Source organism: Ascaphus truei, chromosome 1 (genome assembly GCF_040206685.1).
Source record: "Ascaphus truei isolate aAscTru1 chromosome 1, aAscTru1.hap1, whole genome shotgun sequence".
Taxonomy (NCBI): Eukaryota; Metazoa; Chordata; class Amphibia; order Anura; family Ascaphidae; genus Ascaphus; species Ascaphus truei.
In genome coordinates this window covers 220,889,120-220,905,534 of record NC_134483.1, presented here as the reverse complement: position 1 = coordinate 220,905,534, position 16,415 = coordinate 220,889,120, and the positions used below count along the sequence as shown (strand labels likewise).

The window sequence follows — 16,415 nt, the reverse complement described above, 5'->3', positions numbered from 1 at the left end:
TTACCACCACTCCGGGTTTCGGATGCGGGTTTACCCACCCAAAACAATCTCCAGGTGGCAACATCTCCCCCTGGAAATCCTGTTAACATGGTTGCGCAACGTCACATGGTGCCACGTTGTCATAACAACGGGACGTTACTTGTCACGGCGCCATGTGATACCCATTGCCATGTCAACAGGGCATCACGTGAAGCCAGTGCACCATACGGCGTCCCGTTATCAGGACGCAGTTACGTCACGTTGTCATGGCAACGCGCGCCATTTGACGTCGTGGAGCCATGCTGACTGGGACCTTGCAGGGGGAGATGCCGCAGGCAAGAGAAATACATCTATTAATAAATGAGGGAAAATTAATTGCAAAAAGACTCCTGGTTAGCCTCCAATACGAGGAGGCAACAGGTTGAAAGCCTCATGAGCAGAAAAAAACAACATAGTTGAGTGGCAACTACACAGAACAACTAAAAGCTGCAAAATTGGGTTCAAGTATGTATCAGATACAAAATAAAACCGGTTTCCTCTTTGCATGTTCTCACGCAATTTGAAGCCGCAAACCGTGTTGCCAAGCAATCTTACAGCAAAAATACAGGCCAGGATTGTGCAAGCGCAAACTCTGGTTCTATGATAGCTTCTTATGTTATCTTAACAGAGTTAAGAAACAATACATAATGGGTAACAGAGTCCATGTTACCGCTCTCAAATAGATTGTAAATAGTGCAATTTTGCAATTAATAGGTAAAATTGTTGCTTTTGTTGGCATCAGTAACAAGCTTATTCAAGGTTTTAAAAATTAGACCACAAAAAGTCTGTTTTCTGTACATATAGCTTGAAGTATCCTCTTTTTCATCCATTTTCTTATCCCTGTCTTAATCCATCATAGTACCAGACCTGCTGTATTCTCAGGTACAAGCGCAGAAACAATGTAGAACACAGAGCTTAAAACGGCAATCTGAACAGGCTCTTGTATTGATAAAAGAGGTTCAAGCCTACTTCAATCATTCTTGACTTCAACTAAATGACTCAAGATCATTCTAATCTCCTAAGGTAAGTTAGAGAAAAAAAACCCATCATATATAGAACAATACATAAACCAACACCGTAGGCCAGTGTAAATGAAAAACATATTACAGGGAATAAAATGTGTTTTTTTTTTTTGTTTGTTTTTTTTAAAGAGCACGAGCACGCAGCTGTGCCCGGCATAACATACGCAGATCAAGGAGATGATAAAGGTTATTAAATATTACTCTTTTCACCCCTCCCTGTAATGCCTTGCTGCCTCTTGTTCCCTCTTCCCCACCTTACTCTCTTCATCACGCCCTGTGCCTTTGCACGCTCTGCTTCCCTCCTTACTGTGTCCGCTCCTCTCTGTGCGCAGAGGCCGCCCAGTCTATCCCAGAGGGGGATGGATGCATGCATGTAGCACTGATAGTATACTCTACTTTACAAAGACAATACAGTACAGGGAATCCTAATAATACAATAATCAAAGCAAAGTCAGACAATAGTAAAGGAAATCCCTGCCCCAAAGAACTTACAATGTAAGTGGTATGTTAGGAGACCAAGTGCAGTAGATTTGCAGTACTTGGCCACAATGGTTGGTAGAGTGACTGTATTTGGGACAGAGCCATGAGTGCAGGCTATTGGGATGCGAGTTTTAAGGTTGGTCAGTATTAAATTAAATAGGTTAACACCATTAGCCAGGAAAGAGTTGGCAATGAGATGATGTGGGTGAGAGGAGGTGTGTATATGGCTGGGTCCAGAAATAGGAAAGATATTGTGACGATGGAGAGGCTTTGGCCGGGGATTAAAGGGGTTACACCCCAATTGGCCACCCTCTACTCTCACCTGGGAAGCAAGGGGTTAACTGGACTGAGGTCCAGTAATGTGTTTTTACCTCGCTTCAATATCAAAATGCTTATTCCCCTGTGTAACTGTATTGTGTTATGCCAGTGTCTGCACCACACACACACTGGGGCTTAATGGGTTAATAAGCTACAGTTTAAGAAAATACAACTGTGGTGTGTCTTTTCAGAAAATCTGGGCTTCAAAAGGCTTGATTGAAGTTGGGTGTGAAAAGCAGAAGGGGTTTTTAGTGTACAGTATGTTAATACCTAATTTGCAGGCCAAGGGTATATTGCTGGTAGAGACAGCTAGACCCAGGCTGGGGGCATTGGGTGTGAAATCTAACACCAGGTGACAAATGTCCACTACACAGGGGTCCCTGCTTCAAAGAAATTTATTGATGGGGTTTTGGTGCACAGTATGTTAATACCTGTTTGCAGGAAGCTGGAGTGGGTTGTGAGCGTTATAACTCACACTTACAAACGCCTCTGATTTAGGAGATCAGAATGAGTGGCCTTATCAAATATAAGAATATTATGAGATGTCCTCGGCTGAACATGCTAAAAATTACATGTGTATTCGTGGGACCAAGCCACAAATAATGATTCTAAACACTTGATATCTAACAGATACTAAGAGCCAGATATTAATATCTCTCTTAATTTTAGTACTACATGGTAATATTTAGTCTCATTGGGAGCGTCACGCGGGCCGGAATGTATTAATATGTCTCGCGCGCCAGTAAGTAATACTGAACTGAAGTTATGAAGTTATTTAGATAGGACAAGCCGTTTGTAAACGTCCTTGGGTGGGAGGAGTTTTACTCTGAGGAAAACTGTCAACTTCACCGCTGATTTATGAGAGAGGCTGGGTTTAGGTTGTGTTCAATGGGAAATAATGGTATAAGAACCAGGCTCAGCCTATGGCTATTGTCTTTCATGTTTTTCGTGTCTTGGTGATTATGAAGGTTGCTGTATGAACTGCCAGTCCAGATATGACACTTTCATCATTCCATTTTAAGTAAGTGTCCATATTTTGCCTGTTATTTGTATATCTTGTGTGTTCACCTTTATCAAGGAATAAATTATATTTTATCATATCTAAGTCTCGTCCCAGTTCAACCCAGTTATATATATAGTATATATATTTTGGTGTATTATTAATAGCCTGTCACAAAGCTCCCGTCACAGGCTTATTAATAAAACTGGTGATCCCACCTCTGCCACCAGTTTTATTAATAAGCCTGTGACGATAGCCTGTCCCAGGTTATTAAAGGTTACACAAATCACTGGGTCGAACTGAACGAGTCTTAGATATAATAAAGTATATTTATTCCTTTGGATAGGTGAACACACTAATAATACAGTAACAAACAAGAAGTACACTTACTTTGGGGTTGGAGAATGAGAAGTATGAAGCATAGCAATTCTCTCGCAATCAGGTAGCATTCAGATGATATTTAGAAGACCAAGGATAAAGGGGGAACAACAGTTTATAAACCTTTTGTGCCCTATCCTTAACATTGAGTACCGTGGATTGGTTTTCAATTACCTCTAGCCACTCGTTAACGTGGGAACACTTTTTGACACATGCCCCCCTGCTAGTTGGTACATGCGCAGTAGAGCTCTGGGGTCTCATATCTATAACCCCTCCTCTACATCAGGAATGCCAGCTAGTCTACCAGTGTCCATATTTTGCCTGTTATTTATATATATCTAAGACTCGTTCAGTTCGACCCAGTGATTTGTGTAACCTTTAATAACCTGGGACAGGCTATCGTCACAGGCTTATTAATAAAACTGGTGGCAGAGGTGGGATCACCAGTTTTATTAATAAGCCTGTGACGGGAGCTTTGTGACAGGCTATTAATAATACACCAAAATATATATACTATATATATATAACTGGGTTGAACTGGGACGAGACTTAGATATGATAAAATATAATTTATTCCTTGATAAAGGTGAACACACGAGATATACAAATAACAGGCAAAATATGGACACTTACTTAAAATGTAATGATGAAAGTGTCATATCTGGACTGGCAGTTCATACAGCAACCTTCATAATCACCAAGACACGAAAAACATGAAAGACAATAGCCATAGGCTGAGCCTGGTTCTTATACCATTATTTCCCATTGAACACAACCTAAACCCAGCCTCTCATAAATCAGCGGTGAAGTTGACAGTTTTCCTCAGAGTAAAACTCCTCCCACCCAAGGACGTTTACAAACTGCTTGTCCTATCTAAATAACTTCATAACTTCAGTTCAGTATTACTTACTGGCACGCGAGACATATTAATACATTCTGGCCCGTGTGACGCTCCCAATGAGACTAAATATTACCATGTAGTACTAAAATTAAGAGAGATATTAATATCTGGCTCTTAGTATCTGTTAGATATCAAGTGTTTAGAATCATTATTTGTGGCTTGTAATTTTTAGCATGTTCAGCCGAGGACATCTCATAATATTCTTATATTTGATAAGGTCACTCATTCTGATCTCCTAAACCAGAGGCGTTTGTAAGTGTGAGTTATAACGCTCACAACCCACTCCAGCTTCCTGCAAACAGGTATTAACATACTGTGCACCAAAACCCCATCAATAAATTTCTTTGAAGCAGGGACCCCTGTGTAGTGGACATTTGTCACCTGGTGTTAGATTTCACACCCAATGCCCCCAGCCTGGGCCTAGCTGTCTCTACCAGCAATATACCCTTGGCCTGCAAATTAGGTATTAACATACTGTACACTAAAAACCCCTTCTGCTTTTCACACCCAACTTCAATCAAGCCTTTGGAAGCCCAGATTTTCTGAAAAGACACACCAGTTGTATTTTCTTAAACTGTAGCTTATTAACCCCTTAAACCCCAGTGTGTGTGGTGCAGACACTGGCATAACACAATACAGTTACACAGGGGAATAAGCATTTTGATATTGAAGCGAGGTAAAAACACATTACTGGACCTCAGTCCAGTTAACCCCTTGCTTCCCAGGTGAGAGTAGAGGGTGGCCAATTGTGGTGTAACCCCTTTAATCCCGGGCCAAAGCCTCTCCATCGTCACAGATATCCCCAGCAAGGAGGAGTATGGGTGTGGAGGGGGGGGGGGGGGCCAGAAGAGAGAGATGAGAGGACGATATGTGGGGGTTGCTTTTTATTGAAGGGTGTAAGTTGTTAGGAAAGGAGGTGTAAATAGTGGTGCAGTGTCTGGGCAAAGGCATAGGTGAAGGGAACGAGAAAGGAAGAGAAATATATGGGAAGTTGGAGAGAACAGAAAAGTTCATAAAAGGAGTGAGGGAACCGCAAACAGAAAAAGCAATAGGGATGCATAATGAGATGAAGGGAGAGAGGCAGGAGGAAAGTATTGGAGATGACGAGTAGAAAGTGAAAGAGCAGGTGAATAAATCAGGCCTGGGAGGGTAGTGTCTCACCGAAGGTTACACAGCAACTTGGAAAGTTAGTCTCCACCTCAAATTTGCATTCCAAAGACACTTCATATGTTACACAGCCAATGTGCAGTCTCATTGGCTGTCCCTGGGTGAGTGACAGGCCGCTCAGCCCATCACAGAGGGATATAGAGATATATATGTGCTTAAATAAAATATTTAAAAAAAATCATGAAATGCATACCCCAAAATAAGAACATAACCCTGGCTGAAACCAAGATAAAAAGATTACAACTAGTTCCGATTCTGTGGCCCCAAATATCAGACCCAGAATGTTTAGGTTTATAGGCGTTCATGAGCATTGTTTTTACATACTACACCATTGGGGGCTTTTCTTTGCGCTCTTGTTCCAGACGCATCGATCACCCCCACCCCCGTGAGCAGCATATAAGGCATCCCTCAGACTTTTACACCCGACAGAGGACCAACTGCACACATACCACTACTGCCATGCATAGTACTCATTCCTTGCACTACATTTTTAATAGGCTTTCATCATCATCATCATCATCATCATCATCATCATCCAGTTTTATTGTTCTCATTTATCCAGTGTTGTTTTCACTATTAATATTATTGACATCTGCTTTATTGCTTCAATATTACTATTAATACAGTATATCTAGTTACATCACTGTTGAATGATTTCCACTTTCTCCCACTAATCACTTTATTTAAATACCATTATTACTACCATCTTTCCACTTTTCACTTAATTTCATTAATTGTTGGTGTAGTTTCACTGCTGCAGTGAGCGCACAGAAGCCATTTTCTGCTTTTCGTTTAGGATATATGTCAGCATTGTAACACCCAAGCAATGAGGAAACTAAATGCTTCCTTAACAACGTCCTCATTTCATGCAAACTTTCTCTTACCATTGTGAATTCTATAGTCAAGCTAAATGCTCATTGATGAAATAAATACTTTTGTAAGATCACTTACACTTTGCATCTCTTCAAATGCATAGTTGTAGGTTTCCAGTTTATAACTCTTGAAATATTGAAAATCAATAACCTATTTTGGGGATCACAATGAGACAAAGTAACCCATATTTTAATTTTTATTGTGCGGCAAGAACAGTGGTTTTCAACTTTTATTTGGTTAAGGAACCCCAGAATTAGATTCTGAAATTCTGGGGAACCCCAACCCTCGTCCCCATCTCCCGGCCCCCTACACACCACACAACACTTACCTGATCCTTCCTCTCCCTCCTGTCAGCCGGGAGTTGACGCGACTTCCGGCGCCGACCGGAACAGGGACAGGAAGGATAGCAGAGACTGGGCGGCTGCTGCTGCTGAGCTTGGGAGCCACCGGGTCACCGCTATGTGGAGTGCCGCCGGGCTTGGGACAGCTGGGAGAGTGGTCCCAGCTCTCCCCGTCTGGCGGCCATGGAACTCCTGAAAGGTGCTCGTGGAACCCCGGTTGAAAATAACTGCTCTATAAAATGTGGTTTGACTATTTAAAATATTTAAATGAAAACAAAAATCAGTTATCGACATGACGCAACGCATCAAAATTAATTACAAAACAGCAATTTGCATCATGTTAAATACCCGATTTTTTTTTTTTAATTAAAATTGAATCAAACAGTGTGCCATTTACCGACACTAGTCAAATAAAAAATAAAAAATGTGTGTGCTGTGCACGCGCATAGTAAGTGAAACTTCTTTGACTTTTGTCACAGAAATTGTATTTGTGTTGGTGATGTTTTAATTAAAAATCAAAATACAATCTCAATCACAAAACGCAAATAAATTTGACTTAGAATGCGCGTGCTCGGCACACATCCCTTGTATTAGCTATTTGCACTAAGTGTGAATTCCGCGTGTGACAGTGTGCGTGCGACTGAGAGTGTGCGTGCGACTGAGAGTGTGCGTGTGACTGAGTGTGCGTGTGACTGAGTGTGCGTGTGACTGAGTGTGCGTGTGACTGAGTGTGCGTGTGACTGAGTGTGCGTGTGACTGAGTGTGCGTGTGACTGAGTGTGCGTGTGACTGAGTGTGCGTGTGACTGAGTGTGCGTGTGACTGAGTGTGCGTGTGCGTGTGTGTGGGGGTCTGGGGGGGTCAGGCAGTGTGTGTGGGGGTCTGGGGGGGTCAGGCAGTGTGTGTGGGGGTCAGTCAGTGTGTGTGGGGGTCTGGGGTGGTCAGTCAGTGTGTGTGGGGGTCTGGGGGGGTCAGTCAGTGTGTGTGGGGGTCTGGGGTGGTCAGTCAGTGGGTTTGGGGGTCTGGGGGGGTCAGTCAGTGTGTGGGGGGGTCCGTCAGTGTGTGGGGGGTCCGGGGGGGTCCGTCAGTGTGTGGGGGGTCCAGGGGGGGGTTCGTCAGTGTGTGGGGGGTCCAGGGGGGGGTTCGCGCGGGTTGCGCCCGGGTTTTTGTACCACCGCTTCCTGGGGGGCCCGCAAACGCCCGCGTCACTGGAGGGCTGAATGGCGCCGCTGCCAGCCGCTTCTGCGCATGCGCGGCATGGCAGCGGTAGTGGAAGTTAGGAGGGCCCATGTGTGGGCTGGGAGGGAGGTACCATTCGGGTTAAGAAAGGGTGGGGGGGGGGGGGCTGTCCCGGTCGGGCGGTCTCTGCTGTCCCGGGCAGCAGACTGGGAACGGCAACACATGTCAACAGCCGTGGCAGCGGGCGGGGAACGGCGCCGCTGCCAACCGCTTCTGCGCATGCGTGGCTTTCCTCCAGTCCCCATGATTACTGAGCATGCGCGGCTTGGCAGCGGGTGTGCGGGGGGAATGGCGGCCGTTAGGAGCGGCGCCGGCGGCGATGTCATCAGCCATGTGGGGGGAGCAGCAGCCGTTATGAGCGGCGGCGGCGGCATCTGATTTGTGGAGCGGGTGTGATGTCAGGGTTGGGGTCGGGCTGAGCCAGAACACAGCTCGGCCTCAACTGCCAGCACTAACGTCACATCCGTTTCATTTCTGTCTCCACAATCCATTTTTGCCCCATCACGAATGAGGTGCCACTAAGGAAGTTTCACTTCAAAAAGTACACAGCTAAACCCCGTTATAACGCGGTCCTCGGGGTCCACCCCGAGATCACCGCGTTACTAACGGGGTCGCGCTAATTTAAAAAAAAAAAAATGGCCACCGCATCAGTGCATATTTACCCCGGCTTCCCCCTGTCACCGCGTGACAGGAGATGGGAGGGGGGATTCCCCTCCGGCTTCAGCTTCCCCTGTCACCGCGTGACAGGAGATGGGAGGGGGGATTCCCCTCCGGCTTCAGCTTCCCCTGTCACCGCGTGACAGGAGATGGGAGGGGGGATTCCCCTCCGGCTTCAGCTTCCCCTGTCACCGCGGGACAGGAGATGGGAGGGGGGATTCCCCTCCGGCTTCCGCTTCCCCTGTCACCGCGGGACAGGAGGGGGGGATTCCCCTCCGGCTTCAGCTTCCCCTGTCACCGCGGGACAGGAGGGGGGATTCCCCTCCGGCTTCCAGCTGCCACCGTGGTACAGGAGATGGGAGGGGGGATGCCCCTCCGGCTTCCGCTTCCCCTGTCACCGCGTGACAGGAGATGGGAGGGGGGATTCCCCTCCGGTCCGGCTCCCCTCCGCCGCAGCACAGGGCCCTCGCGCCGCAATACAGGGCCGTAGCGCCGTTCTGCCCCCCCCCCCCCATGCCCCCCCGCGCTGCACCGGGCCATCCCACCAGCCCCCGCAGCATCGGGGGCCCCCGCAGCATCGGGGGCCCCCGCAGCCATCATCCCCCTCCACCGCAGCACCACCCCCACCGGCACGCCCCCCCCCCCCCCGCAGCCACATGCCTCACCAATCATCCCCAAGGTAAGGCTGATTTATGTATATGTGTAGTGTGTGTGTCAGTGTGAGCAGTGTGTGTGCAGTGTGAGCAATGAGCAGTGTGTCAGTGTGCGTGCAGTGTGAGCAATGAGCAGTGTGAGCAATGAGCAGTGTGCGTGCAGTGTGAGCAATGAGCAGTGTGCGTGCAGTGTGAGCAATGAGCAGTGTGCGTGCAGTGTGAGCAATGAGCAGTGTGAGCAATGAGCAGTGTGAGCAATGAGCAGTGTGAGCAATGAGCAGTGTGAGCAATGAGCAGTGTGAGCAATGAGCAGTGTGCGTGCAGTGTGAGCAATGAGCAGTGTGCGTGCAGTGTGAGCAATGAGCAGTGTGCGTGCAGTGTGAGCAATGAGCAGTGTGCGTGCAGTGTGAGCAATGAGCAGTGTGCGTGCAGTGTGAGCAATGAGCAGTGTGCGTGCAGTGTGAGCAATGAGCAGTGTGCGTGCAGTGTGAGCAATGAGCAGTGTGAGCAATGAGCAGTGTGAGCAATGAGCAGTGTGAGCAATGAGCAGTGTGAGCAATGAGCAGTGTGAGCAATGAGCAGTGTGAGCAATGAGCAGTGTGAGCAATGAGCAGTGTGAGCAATGAGCAGTGTGAGCAATGAGCAGTGTGAGCAATGAGCAGTGTGAGCAATGAGCAGTGTGCGTGCAGTGTGAGCAATGAGCAGTGTGCGTGCAGTGTGAGCAATGAGCAGTGTGCGTGCAGTGTGAGCAATGAGCAGTGTGCGTGCAGTGTGAGCAATGAGCAGTGTGCGTGCAGTGTGAGCAATGAGCAGTGTGCGTGCAGTGTGAGCAATGAGCAGTGTGCGTGCAGTGTGAGCAATGAGCAGTGTGCGTGCAGTGTGAGCAATGAGCAGTGTGCGTGCAGTGTGAGCAATGAGCAGTGTGCGTGCAGTGTGAGCAATGAGCAGTGTGCGTGCAGTGTGAGCAATGAGCAGTGTGCGTGCAGTGTGAGCAATGAGCAGTGTGCGTGCAGTGTGAGCAATGAGCAGTGTGCGTGCAGTGTGAGCAATGAGCAGTGTGCGTGCAGTGTGAGCAATGAGCAGTGTGCGTGCAGTGTGCGTGCAGTGTGCGTGCAGTGTGCGTGCAGTGTGCGTGCAGTGTGCGTGCAGTGTGCGTGCAGTGTGCGTACGCCACGGGAAAACCGCGTTATAACCGAATCGCGGTATAGCGAGGCTCGTTATAACGGGGTTTAGCTGTATTAGGTGTAATATTTATAATGGCTAAACTGTGAAAATCGATATTATTAAACTATATCAAACATCTGTTCTACGTAAATACATAGCAACTTAAATCTGCGCCAACACCATTCACCTTAAAAAAAAAAAAAAAAAAAAGGGGGGGGGGGGGAGTTCGTTTATGGCAAGTTGACTATTCTGATGCACTGTCCACTTTTTTGGGGGGGCACACGGAAATCCTTCTCACACATACTCTTCACATTTGGCACGCAGAAATGGACAGTGCGAGGCACACAAAGGAAAAAACGTAATTTGATGCAGATTGCGCAGAATGAGACATTTCAGGTTACTACACAGGTGTACACAAGCGCAATTTAAAATTACATTTAAAATGAGATGTCCATATGCTAAAATGTGGTTTAAACACTTTGTACATGGGTCTCATATACCTTTAGAAATAATACGCTGTAAAATCAACACACACACACACACACGGTACAGGTCACTTTAGACAAAAAAAGAAAGTTCAACTTTTTGTATTATCAAAGGACATCACATTTAAGCCGATCCTTCTCAAAGCAGTGGTACTTGTGTAGAAATTATCCCTTTAAGGGTTAGTCAATGTCTAAAACATACAAACAGAGGTTTTCTCCATCAGACATGTAGTGCTGAGCAAGGCACACAGAAACCTTTCATTGATTTTTCCATTAAAAAGGATTAGACTTTCTACTCCACTATCTCTGCTGATTTGAGGGAAAAACACAGTCATCAGTCTACAGATATCTAAACACTTACTTTTGGTCTCAAGTTTGTTGTTGGTCCCACATATTCGTGCTGGGCTTTGATGGTCCCCCAAGGATGGTTAACTTTGAAGCACTCATTGCAGAAGCTGGCATTACAGTCCATGCAGCTTTTGGTGGATTCTTGGGCTGGAGGTTTGCAAAAGTCACACATTATGGCGGTGGCCGCACGAGCTGCCTGCCGGTACCGTTCCACAATAGCTTCCAGTGTAAAGTTGCGGAAGAGGCCATTGATGCCCCGCTCGCCAAGGTCTATATCGTGCAAACATCCGGGGCATGATAAAGTGGTGAGCTTTGGGGTCAACGAATTGCGCTTGGAGCCTGCACAGATGGTAAATACTCGTTACATTTACAGCAACAAAAAAGGGGTAGAAAGGCAAGTATTTATAGCATGCAGCTTGAAGAATGAATACCTTAGGCTAAACGCTCATAATTCTTGGATTTTGCTTTGACAGTTTTCAAATGGCAGGTTTAATTTTTTACATAATAGTGTAGGGATATATAGTCAAGTATAAAGTGACTTTTCACTTAACATTGAGCCTATTCTACCTATTTTTCAAGCCGAATACTATAACAAAGCGTGTTGCATTGTAAGTAAACACAGATATCAACCATAGTTCTGATCAAGCCCACTATACATGGCTTTTCATGTACAAGCTGCCATGCTATATTATTTGGATCACGGATATTAAAGCAGCTTTGCACACAATACGTCTCATTACGTCTTACATGCGTTTGATATAGAAAGACAACAACATGCATTAATGGATTAATCAGATGTAGTCATTGCTGCGTCAAAGAAATGCTTGACTTGTTGATCAGGTCCTGGTTTTTCCGCTCATATCGCACTCGGAAAGGACACTGGATCCTTGTGAACAATAAAGAACTGCTAAACTCATGGAAATTGCAACCGTTTAAGAATGCATTAAACTAGGACGTGCTTTTAATTAATATTGAGAGATGGTTTAATGCCAACAAATATTTGAATAATGTGCGATTGTCACAAAGTGTAGATTACTCCACTAAACTGTAATCTTCAATAAACCTACACAAAATAAGTAAACCAACTTCTAGCTGTGCACTTCGAGTTGTCAGAAAATTCAGCCACTTGTAAGTTTCCCATAATTTATTTGGACAACCTTCTGCTTCTTTATGTGGGTGGGGGTGTGTCACATTAAACTCAGAGCTTGGCATGTTTTTCATTAGCCACCTGTGAACAGGCTCCTAAAACGTGTGCAAGATCTCATAAATCAAAAGTAAACTATGACCAATGTTTGATTAATTAAATATATTCTGAAATGACTACATACCACAAATCAACATTCTTTTAAAAATAAGTGAGATGAGAGCTGCTGAAAGGGGTATCAAAACATAAAGAGCACGGTTTAAAAAATATAAAAATTACCACTTCTATAAAACACTCAAAATGTATTAGGAAGGAAATTACTAACACATTAAAAGCATTATGCGATGCTACAAAGATAGTGTTTAGCAAATGAAACAGCACATACAGTATATAACAATGAAAGAAAGCGCAGTACACATTTCCTACATCAGCTTTGCAAACTTTCATTCTGTTGGAAGACTAGTACAAAATGCCACATGAAAAGGGACATGCAAATGAAACCACAAATGAGACATTGGAATAAGGCCGCTTTGCGGTTAGAATGAATGGCTTGCAACCAAGGGGTTTAATGCAATTAAAGATTTCCAGTAGTTTTCTGTTCACTCAGTAACTGTTAACTAAATTAAATCATAATACACCAAACAGATGTTCCATTTATACTACACATTTTTCAAAGTTAATTAAAAAAAATTATTATAAGCAAGTTTAAATAGCTTGGCTACTGGTTACATCAGTGTTCAAGTGGGGTCGACGCTTGCTTCAAGTTAATTTATAATTTATATTGGAGAAAAATTCCTAATGGATAAAGCTTGGGATTTTGCAAAAATTATGCTGAAAGTGCGAAATACATGAACAGGTGTTTACACCTGGTAAAAACGTTTTTACAAAAAATAAATAAACGAATGGATGCAGCAAACTGGACAGACGCTCGCACATATTTATGAGACGTTTCACTAACAAACAATAATATGAACGATGAGCTAATGCTCATGAGAAGATGGGGAAACAAAAACAAAACAAACCTGGGAATATAGCACGTTTACATAAATTTAAAAATATGTAACAATACATTAAATATTTCATATCAAAGTAGGCTTCTGCATGCTGCTATGCACCTAGGGCTTATTTGGTGCTAACGGGGTTGCAATTCAAAATATGCAACATCTACCCAAAACTAAGGCCGGCAAAAAACAACGTAAATACTATTAAATGACAGTACACCCAAAAGGGGGTTTAAAGTAGCTACTTACAAATAAATCTATATGGCAAAATTAATAAAAATACATCAAGCAAGCAGCGTATTAATGACATCTCCCAGGAGAATAGTCAGAAAACTCCTGCTATTATTCACTTTCTGGATGAGACCCTCAGTTATAGGGGCCAATGCAAAGAACTGCGAGAATGGCCATTCTCCATACTTTAACTCTCCATGTTTTTTGGCGGATTCCCCTCGCAGTATGCAGGAAAGTGCGCATATCTGGGAGAGGAATCCGGCAGAGAGATGGCGAGCCCTATAGTGTCATTGATTTTTTCTATGTCCCTTTTCGCAGCTCAGCACCACTTTCTTGTTGGCGGAGCAATTTTGAGAAAATCTCTCCATTTTATAGCCGCGATCAGCTGATCGGGGCTACTAGAACACAGCGGGGTTTAAAATTGGCGAGATATTGCATCTCACCACCCGCGCTGCGAGATTTTTTTCACGCCAAAAAAAACCGGCGGCTTTTCCTCATCTCGCCAGTTTTTCGCCATTTACTGAATTGATGTAGGCATATTTGGCAAAAAACTGTCGAGATAGGGCTTCTCGCAGCTTTCTGCATTGGCCCCATAGTCTCTAATAGAACTCGCAAGCGAAATAGGAAAAACATTCATTCAATACATTTGCACTTATCGGGTAATGTTATGTGATAAAGGTTTTCCCTCCCTCCTCCCCCATATGTTTTCCCATGAAACCTAGCAGTAGCAGACTTTATGCGACAGTCATCTGATATTTTCAGAAAATAATTTGACACCATAATTTGATAAAGACTAAAGATCAGATTTTTTTTTTTTTTTAAAAAAGGATAATTTAAAAATTGGCTTAATCATTTAACAGCAATTTTGTTGTGCAAGGCAAGTACAAACTAGCACTTGAGAGAAAGCTCCCTCTGCTGCGCACCAAAGTGAATATCTTCATGTATAGTTAATTGATTGTATTGTATATCTTTATTTATATAGCGCCATTAATGTACATAGCGCTTCACAGTAGTAATACACGTGGTAATCAAATAATTAACAGATAATATAAATAACAGGTCATGGGAATAAGTGCTTTAGACATTAAGAGGAGTCCCTGCCCCGAGGAGCTTACAGTCTAATTGGTAGGTAGGGAGAACGTACAGAGACAGTAGGAGGGAGTTCTGGTAAGTGCGTCTGCAGGGGGCCAAGCTTTATGTATCATGTGTTCAGAATGTTCACAGTGCTATTCGTATTTTTCTTTAAGCAAGTGTGTCTTAAGGTGGGTCTTAAAGGTGGATAGAGAGGGTGCAAGTCGGGTACTGAGGGGAAGGGCATTCCAGAGGTGTGGGGCAGTCAGTGAAAAAGGTTTAAGGCAGGAGAGGGCTTTAGATACAAAAGGGGGTAGAAAGAAGACATCCTTGAGCAGAACACAAGAGTCGGGATGGTGCATAGCGAGAAATTAGGGCTGAGATGTAAGGAGGGGCAGAAGAGTGTAAAGCTTTAAAAGTGAGGAGAAGAATGGAGTGTGAGATGCGGGATTTGATTGGAAGTCAGGAGAGGGATTTCATGAGGGGAGATGCTGAGACAGATCTAGGAAAGAGTAGAGTGATTCTGGCAGCAGCGTTTAGGATAGATTGTAGGGGAGACAGGTGAGAGGCAGGAAGGCCGGACAGCAGGAGGTTACAGTAATCAAGACAGGAGAGAATGAGGGCCTGAGTCCGAGTTTTAGCAGTCGAGCAACAGAGGAAAGGGCATATCTTTGTTATATTGCGGAGGAAAAAGCAACAGGTTTTAGATATGTTTTGAATGTGAGGGTCGAATTGATTTAAAACTTAATCTTTATTCTAAAAAGAATAGGCACCCAAAGTATAAAAAATTAATAAAATGCGAGATCTAGGTGTGGAAACTAATAAGCCTGTCTGGACATGTAACCACAGTAAAGGGTAATACAAGGCAACGATTTTAACAATGGCTAGAGCAGCGGTGCGCAAACTGTGGGGCGCGACCCCCAGGGGGGGCGCGACACTGCCGACGGGGGGCACGGGGTTTACAGAGGCCCCGCGCGCTTCCCGAAGGCACTTAAATTAAGTGCCGGGGGAGCTGCAGGGCCTCTGTAAACCTAACTTACCGTGGCTCCGGCGGCTTCCTCCCTGCGGCGCCATGGCAACGCGGCGTCAAAATGACGCTGCGAGGTCATGTGACGTCACGTTGCTATGGCAACGTGACGTCATTACGCCGGCGCGCGGGTAAGTTGGGGTTGAGGGGGGCACGGGAGCGAGGGGACAGCCGTCAGGGGGGCGCAGGGAAAAAAGTTTGCGCCCCCCTGGGCTAGAGGACCGGTTATTTGGATGGTATTAGATACTGTGTTTGGACTTTAACACTTGTTAAACACAGGGAGCTATTTTGTACTTACCTTTCACATATGTTCTCCCAGGCAGCACAGTCTTTTTCGCAGATCGGTTAGAGCGAGGCTTCCTCACGTTTTTTTAATTTTATTTGTTGACAGCATTTGCTAAATCCATCGCTAGTGGTAAAGGGCTTTTTACCGTGACCATATTTTGTGCTGAATGCAAATATTTAATCCTAAATTTCTCATTCACTAAAAACAGACACCTGCCGATATTGGGCCTTAGTAGCCTCTTTGGTAAGCGAGGGGAGATCTTTAGTCTTGTGGTAGGGTGTTTGTATAGTCTTTGTTGCCTGCATGCCTGCCTCAAACAATGCATTAAAAGCTCAGACAAAAGGGTTAAGACAAAGGGGTTAAGAGATTGTTCTTCCAGAGGATAATACAATGATTTGTCTTACAAAGGCTACTATGGGGTAATAACGTACAGCTAAACCCCGTTATAACGCGGGTCTCGGGGTCCACCCCGAGACCACCGCGTTACTAACGGGGTCGTGGGGGAAAAAAATGGCCACCGCTTTAATGCAGATTCATCCCGCGGGACAGGAGATGGGAGCGGGCATGTCCCTCCGCTCCCCGCTTCCCCCTGTCACCGCAGGACAGCCCGCGG

General features: G+C 45.1%; 1 protein-coding gene across 3 annotated transcripts in view; it reads right to left on the bottom strand.

Annotated features, from left to right (window-relative positions):
• Positions 1-16,415, bottom strand: part of TRIM36 (tripartite motif containing 36) — an 89,826-nt gene that overhangs the window by 21,066 nt on the left and 52,345 nt on the right. For all 3 annotated transcript variants that reach the window (XM_075601450.1, XM_075601459.1, XM_075601469.1), the window contains exon 3: positions 11,056-11,381. In XM_075601450.1, the coding sequence (XP_075457565.1) occupies positions 11,056-11,381 (326 nt within the window). The remainder of the gene's footprint in view (positions 1-11,055; positions 11,382-16,415) is intronic.